The sequence below is a fragment of the Anoplophora glabripennis genome, unplaced genomic scaffold (assembly GCF_000390285.2).
Source record: "Anoplophora glabripennis isolate ALB-LARVAE unplaced genomic scaffold, Agla_2.0 scaffold549, whole genome shotgun sequence".
Lineage (NCBI taxonomy): Eukaryota > Metazoa > Arthropoda > Insecta > Coleoptera > Cerambycidae > Anoplophora > Anoplophora glabripennis.
This window is the reverse complement of record NW_019416986.1, coordinates 77,062-101,427: the sequence shown is the minus strand read 5'-3', so window position 1 is coordinate 101,427 and position 24,366 is coordinate 77,062. Positions and strand designations below refer to the sequence as shown.

Sequence of the window (24,366 nt, the reverse complement as noted above, 5' to 3'; positions counted from 1 at the left end):
CATTTAAAATTTTTTAAATAAAACACCCTGTAACTCTGTAAGAACCTATATTTTATCTGTCAATTTTTCATATATTTTTAACCCAGGGTTATCCAGTTAGCGCATGTACAATTATTATTGAATCACCCTGTACATTTAAAATATCCACTATTTCTTAATGCTCCAGATTTCACTGGAAAATTCTGTGCATGTCAACAATACATACTTCGAGTGCAAGTGCATTGAAATGTTGCTCTGAGTGCTCTGTGCAAAATTAACCGATCAACTCCCTCTTGGCTTATGCTACTTTTTGCATAAAAGTATAAAAGCTGTAAGCAGTTTTCATTATCTGCAATAAAAATTATAGATTAAGATATGCATTTTTTATATAACGTAGTACTAGCTTAATTTAATTGAATTTTAATGGGAATATATTATAGGAGCAATTTATAAATGTTATAGAAACTTTTTAAAAATTGTGTACTGACTGTGTAAGAACTTTGAATGTTTCCGAAGTAGTCTAGAATATTTCTTCTAATTATTTTATAAAATAAGTTATATTAACACATGCCCAATAATATAATCTCACTGAAATGCAGGACGTTGAATTTTTTGTTTTTCTAATCTTAATAATTGAAACTTTATTTTTCTCAAATTTCCTGCAGTTAACCTGCTTATTAGAGAACATGATTTACTGTAGACTAAATTTTAATCACCTCACCCAGGGCATGTAGACGGTAATATTCAATGAAATAATAGATATTTATTATACAAGGGAAACAGTACTAGATTNATTCTGAAAGATCGTTTCATTGTCGATCCGACAGTATTAAAATGTTGCCATCTTACATAGGAAAGTTTTCGAGTAAATGACGATTGAATGTTACAAAACGTAAATTTTATTGATTAAAAAAATAACAATTCCTATGTCAAGCAAATACAATTCATTAAGTTTTCTACCTAAATTAAGTGTTCGAATTGCCACCCACCGACTTTTTGACAATACGCAAGTCTGTGTAGAAATTCTTCTTGCACATTATGAATTATTTCTGGGGTAACTGTGTATTTCATCTACAGGGCTGAAAAGTCCCCATGGTTCATCGGCCGTTATGTGAGAGCGATAAAATAAGTCATAGAAATCCGTGCGATAGAGAAAGATGGCTATAATGAAGGCCTCTAATAGTCACCGCCCATTTTGCCCTTCCACAAATAAGATCCACTTCTTGTTTGTGGAAGGGCGAAATGGGCGGTGACCATTAGACGCCTTCATTATAGCCATCTTTCTCTATCGCATGGATTTCTATGACTTTCTTTATCGCTCTCACGTAACGGCCAATGAACCATGGGGACTTTCCGACCCTGTATAATACAATGTTGGAGTTCTTCTAAATTATGTGGTCTATTAACATACACTTTGGACTTTAAGTAGCCCCATAAGAAATAGTCCAGGGGTGTAAGGTATGGGAATTTCGCGGGCCATTCTATTGGTCCTCGTCTGCCGATCGATCTCCTAGGAAAACAATAGGCCCATTCAGTAGAATTTTTTTGCATATTTCAAAAGTTTACCCTTTAATTAGTTAGTATGCCAAAAATCAATTTTTTGTTTCAACGAGAAATGTGTGAAATAAATTAATGAAAACAGAGCGCGGAAAAACGTTGAGCAACCATTGCTGACGTCATAATACCGGTACGGGCGACTGGCAGAGCACTCCGGTCGCGCTCGCCCTCGCTCTCATTCCTTTCTGTGTTAATACATACGGTGTGTGGTTCGCGTGGCAGTTTCGTTAAGCATTGTTTTTATGTCTAAATCGGTCGAAACCGAGGATTGTACAAATATCGTTTTGTTCCAGGCTGCAAAAGTACCTCAGGATCGACTCCGAATAAATATTTATTTCATTACCGAAAAATGAAAAGTTTGTGTGATGTTATCCACGGTTTCCCCAGCCACGGTATGCAACTCAAAACCACCTTCGTTTTTCTTTGGTTGCACGTCTAGGGGGTTGTAAAATATTATTATTTGAACATTTAGAGCACAATTTTCAAATTTATGCCGGAAAAAAAATTTACCCCATCTAAATGTTCGTGTTCACAAAAAATTCGAAATACGTCGGCGAGAGGGACCTATAAGTAGTTAAGAACCACTCTCGTTTTTCTTTGATTGCCCGTCTAGGAGGTTGTAAATATTATTATTTGAACATTTAGAGCAGAATTTTAAAATTTATGCTGAAAAAAAAATGTCTACCCTATCTAAACGTACCCGTTCACAAAAATTTCGAAATACGTCGGCGAGAGGGACCTATAAGTAACTCAGAACCACCCTCATTTTTCTTTGGTTGCCCGTCTAGGGGGTTATAAATATTATTATTTAAACATTTAGAGCAGAATTTTCAAATTTATGCCGAAAAAAAAATTTTCTACCCCATCTAAACGTTCCTGTCCTCCACAAAAATGTCGAAATACGTGGCGAGAGGGACCTATAAGCAATTTATTTAAATAATAATATTTTACAACCCCCTAGACGGGCAACTAAAGAAAAACGAGGGTGATTCTTAGTTGCTTCAAATACTAGTCAAAGTACTACTGGCACATACACGTCGTCGCATACATCCACAAGTACCGAGTCTAGTACGTTGGGTACATTTGTACAAAATCGAACGCAAACGAAAATGTAGAAATGCGAACCATTTACATCATTGAGAAAAATCCGAAAATGTATTTAGGTATTCCAAGTCATTTCATGTTTATAATAAATATGTAGTGTGAAAAATGCATTTCAACAAGACTTGATGTATATCTCTTATACACTCTATTTATACACTAAAAAAATATAGGTATATAATATAGGTAAAAGTATAGCAAATATCTACACATCTCTTCGACTGCTCGCGACTTGATCGCCGAGTGGCCGGTATCGTGACGTCATTACCTGTTCTTCCGCAGTGTTGAGCTTTTTAAGGGTCTTGCAAATTCAGAATTAAATATATCACTTATTATTAATCCTATTGACCTAATTTTTTTAAGATATGTTTAGGTGGTTAAATACTATCAGAAAATGAAAGAAAAAGTTTAAAATTATATATCACTGAATGGACCTATTGTCCAGAAAATCTCGAACAGGGCACGCATAGTGCGGAGGTGCACCGTCTTGCTGAAACCATATGGTGTCATCAGGAATATGAGGATCATTATCGTTAGGAAAAATTACTGCAAGCGCTGGAACAAGGTCATTTTGTAAAAACTCTAAATATCTGTCTCCTATAAGGGTTCCTTCAAAGAAGAAAGGCCCTACTATTCCAGCACACACATTTAATTTCTGTGGGTGTTGGGTATGTGTCTCTGTCATCCAATGAGGATTTTCCCGACTGCTAATACCTTCAAGTTTGACGGTTCACTGTACCATTGAGACAAAACGTGGCCTCGTCTGAAAAAAGTATTTGCCGGTGTAAATCTCTATTTATTTGACATAAATCCATCATAATTTCACAAAAGTGTAAGCGGCGGTCGGGATCGACTTCATTGAGTTCCTGCATAAGTTGAATTTTGTAGGGATAATATTTTTCCTCCCTCAAGATACATATCACTGTGGTCTGACTAATTTCACTAACGCTTGGACGTCCAAGTTTTGGAATATCTACAACATTGCCAGTTTCTCTATATTTAGATTCCATCTTACTGACTGTTGTTTGGCTGATATGGCGATCTGGATGTTTTTCATTAAATAAATCGCAAACTTCCTCCCCGCATCCGATAAGAATTAAATTTTCAATTCTTTGTGTGACAGTTAAATGTGCCATAATATTTTAAATTCAACAATATTTTTTATATCGCTTACAATACTTAGAAAGTCGGTATGACAGTGACACTTTGTAAAGATTTACGTGATCCATAAAAAACTTCAGGCATTTCGAAAAACTAATATTTGATAACGTGTTTGTTTTATTTTAATTGATTTGGGTTTTCTAACATTCAATCGTCATTTACTCGAAAATTTTCCTATGTAAGATGGCAACATTTTAATACTGTCGGATCGACAATGAAACGATCTTTCTGAATCAAGAAAAAAATAGGGGGTTGCCATTTAAAAAAAATGTCGATGACGTCATTACTCGAAAACAAATGACGGTTGAAAATTGCCTTTTATGCTAAAATATGTATTTTTAAAATTAAAAATCGACCTGTTCGAGGATTTTTCTCATAAAAAAAAAATTGTTTCGTTTTTACTGAATTTACTCCATACTTTAGGCGCGTACTGTATACATATATCCTATCATTATTAAAACTTCAAATCGCTCGGTTTCACTTAAATGTGCCATTTTTGCGAGAAAATTATTCACACTAAATGTATGTATTTTTGACATGTATTGTCAAGATAATCACTATTAGACAAAAGAAGCACCCGGGGTTGTTATGTATCTAGAAACTTTCAAAAGTAACTTGATGGACTGTAAACTTAATGGACAAAATATTTTTGTATAAGAAAATGATTTTCAGAGTTCAATATCTCGAAAACGGTTAAGTTTAGTTACATGATGTGCTATATGAATTTTGTTTAGAATGTCGAGAATATTTGAAATGTGGAATTATATACAGGGTGTTCCATTAAGGGAAAAACAACTTTGTTTCGTTATGACTTTCTGACTGATCCTGTATACTTCATTTTTCTTTATTGTAATATATTTCACAAACCCTAAAACGTTGGTGTCTTATGATTTTTTCGATAGTTGTCTTGTCTTACTTTAGAAAATAATCGACCGTTTCCATACATATCAACGACCCTGTATATGACAGAACAATCCAAATTTCTGCTCTGGTTTTTAGAATGATAGAATTATAATAAAAGAGTTTTAACAACTATTGATCTTTTTTACTTACTAATAGAACAGTTCTATTATTAATGATGTGATAATTTGCAGCCCTTATAGAAACACCTTCCTGACTCCTCATCATCATAATCAGGAAATCGTTTCGCAAATGTCGCAATTTCGGTAGGCACCATTTGCACTCAGAATATATAGTCTCTGCTGTTGCTTCTGACTAAAAATAATTATAAAGGGTATTTCTTTAGTATTGCGTAAAACTTTAGCCATTCCTTTCCAAAAATTACGGGGGAATTTTCCGTATAAATTTATTTCCCAATACATCGAAGTTAAGGGGTGTTTTTGTGAAAAATAAAATCAAAACTGAATTTTTTATCCAACCCTTTAAAAGGGTGTAACTTTGATAACACTCGTTTTTGAAAATAAGTTTATGTAGAAAAGTGCCCTACTTTTTCGTAATATTAAAGAAACACTTTATACAGTGGCAGATTTACCAGTGTAAGTAGGTTGGGTAGGCTGCAGCATAGGGCGGCAGATTTTAGGGGAGAAAAGTTTTGGGCCAAAACTTTTTTGTATTTTACAAAAATTAAAAAGGTTCATATTTATATACTTAAATGTTATTAATGACGGGATTTTGTACAAAAAATATCGCCCAGTGTGAGTCACGAAGCGGGACCCCAGCAAGTGCTGCTCTAGCCCCTAGCGGCCAACGCTTCAAGCTGTGTTTTTTAACCGATTTTCCAGGAACGGCTCCAATTTGTGTACATACAATCTTATAAGGAAAGAGACTAAATATTTTATTAATCAGTAATAGATTACCGAGGACAATAATATTTTTTTTATTAAGTAGGCAATAATTTTTAGTTAATAAGCTTAAATAATCTTATAATTACTATTCCTTCATTATAAAAACAGAAATACGGTTTTTAAAATTACATGTAGTTTCTTCTTCAAAAGTGACCTTAAAACAAGTAACTATAACATGGAATAGTCAACAGTCTAATGTTTATAGTTTCACATTTTTTGGGGTCCGGATTGCAGGTATTTGTTGAGCTCCCCAACAGTTATCTTTTCCTGTAGTCTCATCCAATTTCAGTCAAATTTGTTATTTTTATTTAATTCTGAAAATTTAGTACATTTTTCTATTCACCGCTAATTTCGCAATATAAAAAAAATTTGCGAACTTTCGCAAAAGCCTACTCTTGTAGCAAATTTCCTCAGGAACAAAATCAATAAGTATACCTCATGTCGATTAGAGGCTTATTTTTGGAAATATAAGCGAAAAACTGAAAAACTGAAATTTTATTTTCTTTTTTGTACCTAGCCTTATTTGAAACAATATTGAAAATCTGCAAACACATCTTCATTGACACTTTTTGCTCTCTATTTCAAAAGTATAAGATAGTTATTTTTTCTTAGATATATTATTTTTCGTAGATATATCAAGATATATTAACCTGGTTATCTCACAATTTTTTTAATTTAGCATTTAAACGTAAGTTTAACCCTTACAAAAAGGTCTTTCTTCTAAATATTCTACTGAGCCAAAAGTCAAAACAAAGAGAAACAAATCTATGTTAGGACACCTGAAGATGGAAGGCCAAATAAAGAACGAAACGTTAAAATTTAAACTTGTTGCTTGGTGTGTGTTTGACAAAAAAAAATAAATTATATTTTTAAAAATTTCAGTTTTTCCCAAATATGTATTTCAAAAATTGAGATATTCTTGACTTCTTGGTACCATATTTTTAGCCTCATAATTGCGTAACTTTGTTCTAATTTAACCAAATTTGTAAGTATCTCTTATAGAGATGGGAAAAGATTGGGTCTTCTGAGGGTTTCAACCCGGTTTAAACCCATTTGAAATGACCCGGTTTAAACTCAAACCCTCTTTTTAACTGTTTTGTATAAAAAGGGTTAGTTATCAGTTATGCAATCAAATAATTTCCAAACTATGTCTTTGCCTCCACGCATTTATTAATATTAGGTACAGAATTAAAAATTAAAATTCTTAAAAACTTGAGAGCTTTCCGGTACCTAAGTAGGGTGGGGTCAATATTTAACATTTTAATCTGCTTTGGGGCCATAAAATGGCGCGAAATTTAAATTATTGAAAAGACCGGGTCTAAATGAAAAGATCGGACCCGGTTTAAATCATCTCGACACAACTCTAATCTCTTATAATAAAAGAGAAGCGAGACACCCATGGTGAGCCTCTTGAATGACTCACCCTGTATACATCGAGGAGTAACGCAGGGCAGCAAAGTTTTAGTGCCGCTGTCGTATGTTATGCTTTAACAGAAAATACAAAAATATATATTTTTTGCAACGCGATAGGACATAAGGAGCATATTTGAAAAATATTTTGTCCTAGAATTCCCCGCCACATCAAACTTATATTTTATGTAATGAAATATCACTTTATTCTCATATTTGCATTTAGTTCATTTTAAGAAGGCAAAAAGGAAATGTAAAGACCCGACTTGTAGGTATACCTAATGGAAACTCAAGAAAAGAAATTAAAAAAATAAACATTTTAAATTCAATGTCTTTTTTATTACACTAAGTGACTAAAAATAAGTTGATTGTTAAGACAATATGAAATTAAAATTGTGTTAGTTATATTCATATTCAAGAATGAATAACTTTTTTGGTGGTCACTTTTTTCACTAAATATCCAGTGGTTTCCTCCTTATCGGTAAGTAGCTACTGATTTGTAGATTGAAAAAGAAATCTACCTGAGCCAGACTAATTTTTAAGTTGTAAATTTATTTTGAAGCTACCAAGGCTAGAATATAAATAACGATTTTATGTAGGACACCCTGTACGTAAAATTTAATCTTTATTATTAATAAAGAAAAATTAGTACATATTATTGTTTTTTTATGCGTTATATTTTCGTACTACTTAAGCTTTACAAAATCTTATTACTTAGGTAATTTTAAAAAATTGCCCATATTTATATATCAAAGATAATATTAGACCATTATGCTTTATTTTAGTACGCATTTTATAAGCCAACTCTGTGTTTTCGCTTTCGTTTTCAAGGGTAGCGACACCTGTGACAGAGTATGCAAACTAATTATACTTACAAATTCTTTTATTTAGATAGAAATCACTACAATACTGGTTTAAATATGAAATAAATATGCAGTCGTGTGTCAAATGTTGTCATTTTATTCGAAGACACAAATTATAGAATTATTAATAAATATTAATCTGAAAATTAAATACAAATGATCCTAGGTGTCCGTTTTAGTGAGTGAAGTAGTTTGATTATTGTGCCTGACCTAGTTCCGTCGTAAATGCAATATATTAACAGACTAACAGTATGGTTAAAATTCAGGTACTTTGGCATTTATTTAAATTATTCTTATGTTCTCATGAACCTTGAAAATTATCTCACTAACTAGCGGCAACCATTGCGAATACATTGATAGATAATAATCTCCAAGTATGTTAGTTTCTTCGATGATTTGTATCCTCATCTGAAGCTCTGTTACACGGTAAAAATATACATACTAAATCGCCCCCTTAAATCCACACAAACAATTCAACATGTAATATGTGTGAGCATTTAGATAAGTTTTTCTACAATTTCTACCCAAAAACTATTTTCTTGTGCCATATTAACTAATTTCGGTTGTGAAAATAATCTAGGAATTTACAATAACACTAATTACGGGAAAAAGGTGGTGTAATTAGGACGATAGTGCACAAATCATACAATTTCATTGACAAGAAAATTATAATTAATATGATTGTGAACTAGGGTATCGAATTGCAGACGTCGCGTCGGTAGGGACGGGAAAATTTGAATAGACTACTGGCGGCAAATATGTAAATCCGCCACTATATAATATGTGACTGTGTCTAATTGCTTACAGTATTCTTTTAATACATACCTGGTCCATCATTACTTGTGCGGGAAAGCCATACACAAAAAAAGATTCTGTGAGTATACATACTATTGTCACAATCAGTCTAACTTGAACAAATAAATTCCCTTCACTGAAATAGATTACACAGGGTGAGTCATTAACAATGGTACACAGCTTACTGGCAGATTGTTGACGTCAAAATATCGCGATTGTGCCAAACATGCCTTAGCCAGTTGTTGCCCCTTTTCGTTCTACAGCGTGTTAAAGTTGAAAAAATGTTTTCGATTTTTTGCTATATTTTAAGTATGTATGGACTGATTGTTTTGAATATTTGTAGTTTTACGTTTTTTGAGGTGGCAAATACGGATATGTAAAAACATGTCTAACTTTTTAAATTTTTTAACTAGAGATTATTGAACCATGTTCAACTCCAAATAAAAAGGTATACTTATTAGAAATCGATAAACTCAACCATATCTCGAATACAGACGTTTTAATTTTTTGAGATTCCGTGGGAATTAAATTAGAAAATTAGGTCATAAGATGCCAAGCATAAATTAAGAATTAAGACAAACATTACAGCAACTGAAAATTAAATTTTATTATGCATATCTTAATAAATTATTAATCATAAAAGATTCTCAAAGCAACCACCAGCGACTTCAATTCACTTGTTTAAACATTTTGTCTGATGTTATGTTCTATGTTGTTTGCATATATGAACTGATTCTTGAATATTTGTCCGCAGTTGTTCTTGACTATTAATAACGTCTTTGTAAATTAGAAATTTAAGATAGTTCCAAAAGAAAAATCCAGCGAATTTAAATCAGGGCTACGTGCAAGCCAAGATATATATTTCCCTACCCCGTCCAATGGTGCGAGAAATTTCTATTAAGATATTCTCTTACTTCTCGAGTATAATGTGTTGTCAATTTATTATGTTAAACTACTTTGGAAAAAATAATTTTTGTTAATTTAATTCCCGCCGAATCTCAAAAACTTAAAATGTCTGTAGCTTGAAAACGGTTGAGATTATAGATTTGTAACAAGTACACCCTTTTTATTTAGAATTAAAGGTAAATCAATAATTTCTAGTTAAAAAATTTAAAATAGTAAAATACTAAAAGTTATACATGTTTTTACATCGATAGGACAGTATAACTAGCGCCCCCTAGACGCGACCCCAACACTGCTTGCATATTCGTATTTACCACCTTAAAAATAAAATACAAGTTTTCAAAACAATCGGTCCATACATACTTAAAATATAGCAAAAAAGTAAAAATATTTTTTCAACTTTAACACCCTGTAGAACGAAAAGGAGCAACAATTGACTAAGGCATGTTTGGCTCAATCACTATAGTTGGGCGTTAACAATATGCCACTAAGCTGTGTGTAAGTATTAATGATTCACCCTGTATATGTACTCGTATAACAAAAATCATTGAGGTGAATGAAAATATATTTGGAAGTAATAATTTTAAGCTGTTAGGCCAAATTGCTGCTATGTTCTACACTGAGAGGACAGTTCATTATGGGCACTAATTTTTTTTCAAATGGGACATGTGAAATATATGGTCAAGTGATTAATTTTGTTTAAAAATGACCGCTTGCGTATAATGTCAGACGTTATTGCAAAAATTAATAACTATAAGAATCGTATGGTATCGATCCGAAAAAAAAATGGTTTTATATGTAGTGATAATTTACGTTAATCACTAGCTATTAGTCCTAATTTCTTTTTACTGCATAGATTAATATAAATTTTAATATCTATTAATGATAATATCAAAAAAGTAACTGGAAAGAAGTGATGCTAAGTTGGCAAATTGCAAATTCATGTGTTTTTTCACTGTTTTTACTTGCCACGAAAGTTTAGACGACCTATCGGAAAATTAGTCATTTTTGTTGTAGGCAATTTACAATTTAAAGTATCTAAAGTCATATTTCACCAATTGTAAAATAAAGTTTGAATGAGGTATAATCAATTTCCGAAAATTATGCATTATTATTGCAAAAAGAGATGGAGGTTGCTGAAATTTATGGAAAAGACGGCCAATCCAAAGACCAAAATGTATGCCAAAGGCCGATTCGAATGACTGTGAAATTGTTGCTCCAGGTATTTGTTAAATAATTTCGTTTGTTTTCTTTGCAACTAATTATTTAATTACTAAACTTAATTTTAGAAGTTTATATCACTGTAGATATAGGTTCTAATAGATTCAAAGATACGTATCGAAAAAGAAAAATTTGAAAAATTTGAAATCAAGTAGCCCTTTACAACTAACAAAGTAGGACGCGCAAAACAACGTTATAAACAAATCAAAAACCACTCAGGAATTCGCTCTTTTCGTATTAAATAGAGATTGTTTTTATGGTTATTAAAAAAAGAGGGACCGTCTACGTCTCTTTGTTCACAAGATTTTTTTATAAGTTTATTGTTAATTAACTATTGGATGTATCAGACCGGGATTTTAGAGACAAGAAAGGGCTAAACTTTTACTTTCAGAAAGTTTTACATTGATAGTCAGGTAATAAACGCGTTTGGATTGACTGCATTTTCCATAGCTTTTGCAATAATAATACGCAATTTTCAAAAACTGGTATTCCCGCGCATTATCTTTATTTTACAAATAACAAATTAGTGAATAATGAATAATTGTAGATAATTTAAGTACGTACAACATAAAATAACCAATATTCCCATTGGTCGGCCGTCTAAATTTTCATGGGCACTAAAAAAAGTTAAAAACACGTAAATTTGTCACTTATTTGAAATTTGCCAACTTAGCGTCATTTCTTTAGAGTTATTTTTTTGATATTGTCATTCCACATACCCTTCTCCGTCATACAGTGCAATAAAAAATGGCACTAATCTACTAACATTTTTTTTTTAATTTTCAGGTTTTATGATCTAATTCGACTAGAGTATTTAATATTGCTATACATTGTACATTACATTACACTATATTGAGTTTTAGTCGATATTTGACTCATGAGTTTGTGCAATTTGCTGAAAATTATATTTCTTCAACAGTAATCAGTTTATTTGAAAATAAAAATATCATTTGTTTCTTTAAAAAACATCGTTCGGTCTTAAATTTTTCACTTTAAAAATTAGATTATACAGGGTGTCCCAGAATAACATGTACAACGAAAGAACACGGATTCGTGGACTCAAAATAGGTAGATTTAGGTTAATTCGCCTATATTCGAAATCGATTCGTTTCGCCGCTAGATGGCCGCAAAGTTCATGAAAATTTTTTGATTTTTGTAGATATCTCGAATACGTATTCAATTTTGATTACTTTTGGGATATGGACTTTGTTTTCAATTTACATATTTTGGTTTTATAGTGTTTTTTAAAACTCAGAACTCCTACAAAATTGATGTATGGTGAAAATATCCGTTCATAACTTTTTTCTCTTTTGGGCAAAAATGACGACTATTTTTTATTTGATAGGTGATCACATAGGTGCTACGTGATCAAACTGAATGCCCGAAAGAGGAAAATGTTCTGAACGGATATTACATCAATTTTGCAGGAGTTGTGAGTTTTAAAAAACACTGTATAATAACAAAATTTGTAGATTGAAAGCAATACCTCAAAAATAATCAAAACCGATTAATACATATTCGAGTTATGTGTTAATTATTTACTCAACTCTTTGTAAACATTAAGTTCAGTTCTGTGTTCTGCTTCATACCAAAAAAATACTTACTTTACTGTTGTATTATACATAGCTATACACATTATGGAAATGTTAGTTACAATCAACAGCGCAACTGGCACACATAATATTGTATTTAAATCGTCGACGTATCTGGAAAAAAACTGAATTATTTTTTTGTCATTAATAAATAGAAATGAGACAGAAAATATTGAACATCAAACTTGCAGAAATGTAAGGCGATGGGTTTAAGCCTTAAAAGATATATTATTATCTCTTTAAGGAATAATTAATAGATATTAATGGGTATTAAAGAAGATATATTGCCATTAAACGTATTATTCGTAACAGTTTTAATAAAAATATCGAATGTTTCATAACGTTAATAATAATGTAGACGAGTTTGAAAATAATTCCCTCCTAAAAGTTCAACAAATCGCACTCACGCTGTCAATTTAAATACCTGAGATGTCACAAAAGTAATATGATTTGATGTACAAACAATTCAACGACAGGCGTGTTCTTATTCCTTTTTTTTCAGAAAAGATAAACCATACGAAACCGTCGAGTCTTTGATTGGAATTACTGAAAATTTACTGGTAGCTGAAAAAGATATCGATCTTAACTAATTTTAGTTATAACACAGGAAAATAAGAAAAAAATTAATACATTTTTTTTACTATGAGATTTTTTTTATATAAAACTGCGAATATCTCAATGAAGATGCGTTTTTTTTCGAAAAAAGTTTCAAACAATGGTTCAAAATTAAAATACAAAAATGCTACTGCTACTACAAAATTGCTCATTTGAAAAATTTCGAATTTGCCAATGGTTCCCAGTATATTTTTTAAATGTGGTACAGGTTATGTGAAAATTTATGTTTTGGAGCTAAAATAATGGTCAATTCTTTTTAAATAAAAAAATAAATGAATGAACTGTGGAAAATTCTTAGTAAATCTTATAAGTATAGTTTTCCGAGGTTTGAATATTTATGAACAAACGTAGATTTATAGATTTTCGAGGGTCTACATTACGAATTAATTATGCACCTTTTAATATTTTCCAGGAAATTCTGTTTTCTTTAGTTTTATAATGAAATTGGAACTATAAATTTATGACAATAGGAAAGCTAACTGGCATAATAAAAAAAGGTATTATTAAACGTTTATAATTTTTTTTATTTATATATAATTAAAAAACTACTTTTTTTTATTTATTATGGGATTTCCATACCTAGGTTTTTTATGTATAACTGCCTCATCGCTGTCGCAAAAAAATTTCAAAGAAAATATATTTCTTTGCAAAATATTAAAAAGCGTATAATTAATTCGTAATGTTCGAAAACCTATAAAATTATACGTTTTTTTATAAATATTCAAACCTCGGAAAACTAGATAAGATTTTCCAAGAATTTTCCGCAATTTTCTTTTCTCTAAATCACTTTTGTTATTTAAAAATGAATTTAACATTATTTTGGCTCCAAAACATTAATTTTCTCATAATCTGTACTTCATTTGAAAAATATCCGGGAAAACTATTGGGAAAATCGAAATTGTTCATAGAAGTATAGTAAAATGCTGTATGTTGCTGGTGGTTGCGTGTGTGGCATATGTTTTCTGACCTCAAAACCTACACTTTTCTATAAACAAATTTCAAAGTAAAAAAGTTCGCTTATTCCTCTTTTTATGTCTAACATTCCTGGACTATTAATCACTTATTTAAAGCAGTTTTGTGGGATACCGAACAAAGAAATTAAAAATGGTCAGCATGGATAAAATATACAAAATTGTAAATGAAGCAATCACTAATACATGTCGTTTAATGATACATTACATTTAATACAACCATAATAGAATTTTGACAACAAACGTTATTTCTTTAACTACTGGCCTTTATAAGAAACAATTGTTATTTCTGACCCCGACGGCAGCTATTACGGGCAGAATTATAACAGTTGCCAAGTGATGATGATGATCGCTTGATCTTAAATTGCTCAAGTACATTTTTAATAAATAATAGTAAAATAGAAATTGTTTAAATTATAATATATGCAGTAAAATGTCACTAATCTTAACAATGGTATGCTAGGTGTAATAGCTACACATGTTTTCAGCAAATAATTTACAAGATAATCTATTTAAAAAGAAAGATATGATTTAAAAATTTTCCGTTTTAACTAACTAATATTTACAAAGAAAATTGCCTACAAAGCTATACCTACGTCTGGTAATTCTTGCTTTTCCCTTTGTAATTCGGGTGAAATCTGTACACTGCAAGAAATCTAATATTCAAGCTTAGCTAAACCTCACTTTGGCAAAAAAATGAAACAAAAATATTTGCACAATGCAAATATGCACCACTCTAGTTAATATAAGCTAATTAATAGCAATCGGCTACTGAAAAGATATAGACTCATGGTCAAGCATCCAAGATAATTATAAAAAGGACCATGACAGTAAAGTAAATGTGGGAAATAATGATAACCAGGCAAGGAAAGCTCACTTACGTATGAACACTGGGTGGTTACACGTTTCAGACTTATTCTGTGATACACTCTTTTTGCACAGGTCCTTACAGAAGCTAATTTTTACACTGGAAATTATGTGAAACATTGCTATTTTGGACACGATCGTAAATAAAAAATTTCATGCAACCTATTTCAAACAGTGGTTAAAAGTAAGCTAGTTAATTTAAAATGAATCAGACTAACCTCATAAGTAACTGTTGATGTTTGATTATCTTCTTCATGTTCCGAACATACACTTCAACATCCTGGTCATTTTCGATATCCTTAAGATTGAGATCCCTAANNNNTCCTCTAATTCAGAATTAAAAATGACTTTAGATTTTGTCATAAAAATAGCAGCGACGTATTTAAAAAAATTAACCCGATGATGGCCCCTCGAAGACGAAACGTCGGATTGCAAAAATGTTGACGCCATTGTATAGAGCGAAAAAAGTAGCATTGTAAATATGTAATTTATTTTAAAATTCGTTTTCAAATAAAGCCAGAAAAAAATGAAACAATTTTGCAAAATTTCGTTTTTTTTCCGGATATCTCTGGAACTACCTGGGATTTTAAAACTTTCTAAACAGAATATTCTTAGGTATATGAAAACACAATTTTTTTCTAATCTGAGCCACCCCGTATCTCTTACCATCTCCTAGATCCTAATGCTATCCCATCCTTATCTTGGACACACTGTATATCTATGAATTCATCAAACTTAAAAAAAAAGTACACTAATCGATCCTACGGAAAAAAATTATTATTTATTTTATTTATTCATTATTCGACTTCACTATGTTTAGAACAATAATGTACAAAAATAGTTTCGGGTCAAACAATGAGACAGTTTATTTGTATTTTTTCCGTACAATTGAATGGTGTAGTCAGTTTTTGATTTTTTTTTAAATTTAAACAAATTATCAACAATTGCTGAAAAATTCATTGTTGCAAGTCATTTTTTACTTTTATAAATGGTACAGGTTATGTGGATACACTATTCCTGGGGTAGAATAATGTAAATATTCGGGAAACTATCTTTATGTGAGCCTTGTGATCTGCAAATAAAACTTAATAAAAACCGCCATCCAATTAAGTTATTAAATATTAACCTCAGTTTTCTATTTTGGTTTGAAAATAGCTGTCAGATTTTATAAATCAATTGTCATCTTCTTTAATCGTCGTACGGCAGGTTGATCTAAAATTCCTCTAATGAACTGAGAAAGGAATTGGTTGAATGGTCGGAAAAATTCCTCTTCTTTTTCGATAGATATTTCGAGCCACGTTTGTGCCGTACGCAAATTGCGGATATTTCGAAGAAATATCTGGACAAAATGAATATTTTTGGTATTTTTCTAAGCCTTAGTAGTTGGATTTTAATGCCCATAGTAAAGAATTGAGAAATTTTCACTTTAAGGCCGATCAACAACCTAGGTAGGTAGTGAGGTTAGAAGCAAAATGTAGTCACATTCTCACTTGGTACCCGTTTACTGGTTACTCGATCGAGTTAAAGCTGCCGTAGCCTACACAATACACTGAAAGCTCACTTTGCTATATGGTACTTCAGCAAGGTGAACCCCTCGCTTGCTCACTGTTGGTTTTGCTGCACGCTACCGTCTTTCTTGAAATAGTATTTAGTGCCGGAACTGCTATTACCACCCCGTGACAACTTACGCACTCATTCCAGATAAGCCTAATTTTAGTTTAGTATTTATATTATTTGTAGCTTTTAAGTTTTTGCACTTCGTATATGTAAAAGCTTCACTTTTGCATCGTTAGTTATCATTAATTATTGTCTAATTCCTAGGAACTGTTTACAGTGCTATATACAGGGTGGCCAATTGAAAACGAAACAGAGCCATTTTCAGGAACTGCTTCAAGATTGTAGAAATACGCTCAGACCCGTCGATTTTAGATTAAAGGGGGACATTCTTTGCTGGTATTTTTGACTCCGCCACTTTCATCCCCAAGCAAGGGTAAGCATCACCCCAAAATATTTAAATGGCATTGGGGGTTGAGTAATATTTCCTTTGAAAACTCTTACAATTCTCTTTACAACAGACTTNAGAGACATAATCCATGCTGCTAATAAGTTGTTGAAAGTAACAAGCCATTTTCTTATAGGACGGTTAGGATCTACGCCGAGAAAGAGAAATGCTTTCAAACAGAAAGTACTTTCCATTTTGCAGCGCCTGCTGTTATCAGAATGAAGCTAATGGCGTTCACCAAATGGCCTGTACGTTACAACGATTGCGTATTTAAAGTACGACGGCCATTTAAAATCAACGCCCATCTATTCAAAGATTTATATAAACTGCAACTGCAACATTAAATATTGATCCATGTGGAATAATTGAAATACTGAAGTATACATATTACACTAAAGGCTGGCACAATTTTTTATTACTTTAACTATTTATACTATACTTAATATCAAAGCTACGACACATTTTATAATTATTGTCGTCTTTCATCAGTTTACTTCGGAAATTTCCCCTAAATGCATTTTTACTGAGATTTACATGTATTGCCTGCAGTGCTGGGAGTCTTCTGCTCGTGGATAAAAGAGCCAGTCAAGATGTTGGGACGCCTCTCTCATCACCCCATTCAAGGATTGCTTGGGGGTATGGAATTAGATTCCTATAAATGTGGAGACAATTTTATTTGTTTGATTGTCTTCTTCCACACTGAAACACCATCGGGATAGCACGGTTTCCTGGAAACTTTCAACTGAGCCTTGTTGCATATAATGTTTTCTGGCGATACTTCTAGTACAGTACTCTGGTATCTACATAACTTTTTTTATGCTCTGCCTGGCCTAGCATCAGTGCTAGGCGAGGTCTCCTGTGAGTAACTGAAATATTTAGAGGTTTCGAGGGGCTTATGTAGGCCTTCTACGAGTACCTACGAGTTTGGGAATCTTCTAGGTGCTTGTTGTATCCTTGGAATTTTCACCGTAGGATTGCATAATCCGTGGGTGGATTTTGTACAACGCAAAATGACAATAATTTAAAACATACTACATATACCATATATTCCTTCTTAGTTCTCGATAGGTCCGCAGAGTTTCTGTAGCGAAGTTAAAGTATAAATAATATACAGGGTGGTCAAATGAAAACGAAACACAGCCATTTTCAGGAACTGCGTCAAGATTGTAGGAGAACGCTCAGACCCGTCAATTTTAGATTAAAGTGGGATATTCTTTGCTGGTATTTTTGACTCCGCCACTTTCACTCCCACGCAAGGGTAAGCATCACCCCAAAATATTTAAATGGCATTGGGGGTTGAGTAATATTTCTTTTGAAAGCTCTTACAATTTTTTTTACAACAGACTTTAAATTTTATAATTCCGACCAATACTTATTAACAATTTTGAATTTAAAGTTGAAACTTGTGTACAAACAATTAGTCACGGCAAAAATGTCAGTCATTCGAGTTAAGGTATAAATTTAGTATTTCTTGCCTTACATTTGTTTTTGGCGATTTGTTATCACTTTCGCAAAAAAACACAATTGTAAAAAACAGAAATGAATGCTATACACACACGATGAACGTAAAATTAGTGGATTCAAAATTATTTTCTAGTATTATTTGGAAGCGTTGGTTGGTAGTTTATTTAATTGTGTTTGTAAAAATTAAACATTATGGTTTATTCCATTGCGGAAAGGGTAGATGTCATTTCGCTTTACTTTATGAACAATAAATGTGCGAATAGAACAGCTCAGCTATTTAATGAACAACATCAAGATCGACATGTCAGAAGGAAGTATGTTCTAGAGCTAGTAAAAAAATTTCATGAGACAGGGAACGTAGCCAATAAAAACCGAGAAATTGAAAAACCTATAGTTAATGAAGCTAGTGAAGTTGCAGTTTTGGGACAAGTTCATCTTGAGCCTACATTAAGTACGAGGCAGCTGGCATCTGTGTCTGGGATCGATCGAACTAGCATAGAAACCATTTTGAAGAAGAATAAATTCCATCCATACAAAATACATTTAGTCCAGGAACTTCATGAGGATGATTATGACCGCCGTTTGCAATTTTGAGAAATAATGAGTGAGCGAGCAGGGAACGATCCACAGTTCCTTTTTAACATCTGTTTTTCTGATGAATGCAGTTTTTTCTTAAACGGGACAGTAAATCGTCACAATTGCCGCTATTGGTCCGATTCAAACCCAAGAGTTTTTCACGAGGTGCATACACAGCAACCAGAAAAATTAAATGTATGGGCTGTAATTTTCGGTGACCGGCTGGTGGGTCCTTTTTTCTACCTAGTAATTTGACTGGCCAAATGCGTTTGCAATTACTGGAAGACGCTATTGACTCTGCCTTGACTGATATTATTGAAAATGTTCCAGAGTATGATGAAGATCATTTGACTTTTCAACAGGACGGTGATCCTCCGCATTATGCGTTAATTGTCCGTCAGTATTTGGACCAACGTTTTCTACGGAATTGGATTGGGAGAAGAGGCAGCGTTGAGTGGCCTCCACGATCACCGGATTTATCGACCCTTGATTTCTTTTTTTGGGGATACCTAAAAAGTAAAATCTATACAACACAGCCAGCGTTGCTAGAAAATGCTTCGGAATGTGCGTGAACGTTTCGAACAAAATCTTTATTCTTGTATGGAAGCGGGCGGTCATCAGTTTGAACATTTAATCAACTAAGTAGTTAAAAACCTACCCTAGTAGTAAAACCTACCCACACCTTTTTTTGGCCACATTTAGTTTTTATTTTAACTTATTAGTTACATTATTTATTTTTTTGATTTTTTTTTGCAGCCAAGGCAATTGCTTGTCTTTTTCTGTCAAATATGCTATAACATTTTAAATATTTAACTATTTTTTAATGCGATGCGATTTTATAAACGGATCCTGATAATGAACTTTGCGCACCACCAGTTTTTTTTTGTATGCACATGCGCATTCACATAACATCTTTCCCCTTTTATTTGCTCTTCTATCTAGGAAAATATAGCAGGGATATATAATTTTAGGAAATTCTCTTGCGACTTCGAAGCAATCGATGATAAAATAATGGAGTGCATGATTTCGAAGAAATGCACCAATTTTTAGTTTTTTAAATAGAACACTATAACATTTATCATTTTTCAATTCCTCTACTTTTTCTGATTACTGTGGTATATACATGTCATATATTTGCTTTAATAGTTTGCTGATTTGGGTTTATTTATTGACCCTGTACGGAGTCAAGATTACCACCGTGTGTCAATGTTTCCATATTAAACAAATCTTTAAATTCTCTATTAAGAAAAATATTTTGTTTTGAAAGGTGTTATATAAAACATTTATCCTGTTCTAGACAAGAGACATATAATCCAATCTTTTTTTTTTGTAGTGCTGAAAGAACCTACCAAATTCAATTTTTGTTGTTGTTATATTATGTATATTTTTGCAGCTAACGCTTGTTGACTTTGACACTCAATAACTTGGTTACACTACCGATTTGAACGTGCTTTTTTTCAAGTTAAGCTTTTTTTCGAGAACTGTTTTTTAATACTTTGGTATATTTTCCAAACCGCAAAACCTCTTCACAAAAGTATTTGTTGATAAAGTCAAAGTTTTCGAATTTTTGAAATCGCTCCAAAAATTATTAAAAAAATACAATTGGTATTATAACGATTCTATAATATGATAGTTAAGGGGTCCAAGTGTGTGTAAAAAAAATCAACGCCAATTAAAATGCTTAACTTTAACCGCGTTGAAATTTAGTAGGAAATTCTCGCATTTCACGACTATACCGATTTGGATCGGGTTTTGGGATTTCGTTTTATAATACTTTAAAGTACTTACCTCTACATTTGTAGTAGAATTGTACAATTTCTTACCTGTCAGTTGAACGCTTCAAAATTACCTCATCACTTTCTTACCCCGTTTTGGCTATCTAGCAACAAAAATATGATATGCACGAGTATCAAAACAATTGCAAATTTCATAACAAACAGTTTCACCGGTAATAGTTTTTTCTGTAAAGTGCATATTTAAAAAGTTATATTGGAAAATGTGAGAAAAAACTTGTCAATTTTGAGTATTTTTGCAATTGTTTATTTTTCCTACAAATAGCACAACTTTTTTTCTTGGCGAAAACTTATATTTTGAGTGTATATATTATTTTTGACTTATTTTTACTAATATCTAAACTACGTCAAGCAACAGCCATGCCAATATGTAATTCTCCCGGATTAATATGGCTGATAGCAAACCGTTCTTGTAATTGTCTCCCTAATGTTGGAACTATTATGGCCAGCGTGAATGTATATCTATTACTGCTCGCCGATTGTTCTTAGTTTTCTTTCACCTGAATCCAAGTTTTTTATTAATGGTGTGCAGGAAGGTACGTTTTACACAAAAATGCACAGGATGATACATTTCGTACCTGTAAAACATAGTATGCACTGCAAGGTGAACGTGACGCCGCCAATGCTTTCTACCTCGGGTGTCGAATGCAGTTAATTCTCAACAAATATCGTACGCTAGTAAGTAAATCAATATTATCATTCAGCCAAGTCTCCGTAATCATAACGACATCAAATTCATTTTGCAGAACTAAATTAACAAAGTCGTTAAAACCTGTAAAAATTGATTGTAAGTTTAAGTGCGCAATCTTCATTATACTATTAAGTAGACAGCATGACAGCAATAATATTCATACGTGATACAAAATCTAGATTTTCAATTAAAAAATAATATAGATATATTCAAAGGTAAATAAAAAGAGAAAGAAAACCAATAAGATAATTATATCACAATAAAGAGATATTAATGTAATTAATAAGAAAATGTCTTGAGGATAATTAATAGCAAAAATTCGTAAAAAAAAATAAAGAAAAGAGTTGCACGAAGTTATTAGTAAACTCAAAAGATAAATATAGGTAGGTCATCTCTGTATAGCTCCAGTAAAAATTAACAATAAAACAAACATAGGAGCAAGTTAATTATTACACAATAGTAAATACTTGGTGAAAATGAATTAATGCAAAAAGTGCAAATAAACAAAGATTCAAACACATATCAAGACATAAGGAAATTCAAACAAATCCAAAACAAGCAATAGTTAAAGTAATCATTGATACAAAAAAAAGAAAAAAAAACTGTTGTAAAACAATTACTTGTTAAAAAACACAATCATCACAAAAGCCAAGCTTTAATTAACCTTTTCATCGCTAACAAGTAACAGATCAGACACCGATCTAATGCATTTTCTTTCTTCTCCTAATTTAATGTAAACAAGACCATTGAATGACCATGTCGCCGTTTTGTAGATTTCTCTTGCTCTCTTGTAAATAACCAAGTTGTCAGCAGTCAACATTTCCGAAATCAAAATACGGGAACCTTTTAACTGTTTCTTATTAAAGAAAACCATATCACGTAGCCAGCGCTGACAGAATTCAACGACAATAGACCTTGGCACAGCACTTTTTTGTTCTTTACTACCAAGATAATAGCACTGATTGATATCAGACTTCTTTACTGGTAAATTCATTTTGGAATTAAATAATTCAACCACATTTTCACAGAGGCTATACTTGTCAGATCTAAATCCATGTATAATTAAAGTACCACGATTACGTCTAAGTTGATTACTTCTAAACTCACTATTAAGGGCTACAATATTGTCCTGAAGACCCTTTATGTCCTCTTTTATTTGACGTAGAGACATAATAATATTAATTTCGAACCTCTTAAAGTCCTCAAGAAACTTACTGTGTATATCAGATACTAAGGGCGAAGGGTTTTTACTCAAAAACCTATGTTTGAATGCTTCAAGGCCTTTTTCAAACTGCTCTGCTAATTTATCAACACGTGCACTTACTTCTTTAACAGTGGGCCCCATTTTAGACATGTTGAGTCGTTGACAAGGGAGTCGATAAAACAATGCACAATTTTCACTAAAGACTGATAATAAAATTTGCTCACTATAACAGAAGAACAGTATAAATAGTAGGAGCTCGACAGAAACTTCTATCAACCACGGAACGACATCTGCGAAAAAAATATAGTTGAAATTAATTAAAATGCAGAATTGGTAGATATCAAACAAAAGTTAAAATGCCAGAGATTGATTAAATAGTTAAAAAATAAGGTAGAATAAGAGTTAATAAAAGATATTAAGATCTAAAGACAATTTTGTACATTAATTAAAAGGATATGTCAAAAAAATGTCAAATTTAAAGTGGGATCCACAAGGAATTCAGTAGTCACTAGAAAGGTCAAATAATATTATAAAATAAGAAATATTTTGAAGTATAAGGCAAAATTGATTGTAAAGAAAGTAGAATAGGGTGTATAAGTGCAAAGGAGAAAGTGAAGTGAAGTGAATTACAAAAGGAAAATGGCACGTTAAAAGATATGTGGAAAGGCCTTTATAAGGGAAAGAAAAATCAAGATAGTAAAAAAGAAAATAGATTATTATTGATTAGTTACAGAAATATTTTGAAAAACGACAGTTGTTGAAGAAAGAAAAGAAAACCTATAGAAATATAAGTAGTTAATGAGCGAGAGAGTATAAAAAGATTCAAGTGGGAGAAATCGAGAATATAAAAGTACCAAGTGGTAAAATAAGTAACTCAAGAAATACGAGACAAGCGGAGTACCAACAAACAAGGTCCAGGAAGACAGAAAGAACGAGGAATAGCAGTAGAAGGTTCCAGAGGACAGTAAGAAATCGGAATATCAGTAGCAGGATCCAGCAGAGCAGTAAGAAAACCGAATATCAGTAGCAGAGACTAGGAGACCAGTAAGAAAGCAGCATAGTCGACAGGTTCCTGAAAGTAAGCGAGATAGGATAGACCAGAATTTAGGAAAACAATCAAGCAGAGTAAAGGAGAGAAATCAGTCGATAAGTCATTATCGATAATACGTATAAAAAGTACCTTTATAATAAAAGTAAAAGTCGTATACGAAATAGTTTGATACAGATTTTCAAAAGTAAAAAGTTAGTATATAAAAAGTTTAGCAAGTCACTAATTTCGTATTAAACAAATTTATTTAACTATATCAAACATAATCAAAATTGGCCAATCTTTGTAAAATTATCAATATTAATCTTAGAAATAAATAACCATTTGTTAAACAAGAAGTTATAAGATTAAATGTCAATGTCTTAATGTATGCAACCAGTCATACGTGAAATTTAATTATAACAGTCGTATCGATATAACATCTTGTTTAAGGTTTTGGAAATAGTGTGAAATACTTCAAAATATTGACTGTTGTGTTTAACAGTTCTTACTGACAAATTTTGACATATAGATATCAAAACAATAATAAATTCATTTATTAATAAACCTTTTGTATTTATAGCTGTGATTGTGTGTGGTTTCTTGCTAAAGCATATAGTGAATAGAACCGACTACTGAGAGGAGTCTAGAGCTAGGTAGGGCAAAGGTATACAAACACCAATACACCAAAACCAAATTGATATCACAACAATAAAATTTTTTTTGGCGCTAACATAAACTCTCGTACACACACAATATCATAACAATA

General features: G+C 32.0%; 2 protein-coding genes across 2 annotated transcripts in view; both read right to left on the bottom strand.

Annotated features, from left to right (window-relative positions):
• Positions 1 to 277: 277 nt before the first annotated feature.
• LOC111692071 lies at positions 278 to 22,720 on the bottom strand. Its single transcript, XM_023455772.1, has 6 exons — positions 22,474 to 22,720; positions 15,059 to 15,164; positions 12,400 to 12,501; positions 8,702 to 8,807; positions 4,852 to 5,013; positions 278 to 328 (listed from the first exon to the last, which is right to left on the bottom strand). The coding sequence occupies exons 1-6, from the start codon at positions 22,718 to 22,720 to the stop codon at positions 278 to 280; spliced, it is 774 nt and encodes a 257-aa protein (XP_023311540.1).
• An 883-nt stretch (positions 22,721 to 23,603) lies between these two features.
• LOC111692070 overlaps positions 23,604 to 24,366 on the bottom strand; it is a 14,130-nt gene continuing 13,367 nt past the window's right edge. The window contains exons 6-7 of the mRNA XM_023455771.1: positions 23,751 to 23,779; positions 23,604 to 23,642 (exon numbers count right to left, since the gene is read on the bottom strand). Coding sequence (XP_023311539.1) covers positions 23,604 to 23,642; positions 23,751 to 23,779 — 68 coding nt within the window. The remainder of the gene's footprint in view (positions 23,643 to 23,750; positions 23,780 to 24,366) is intronic.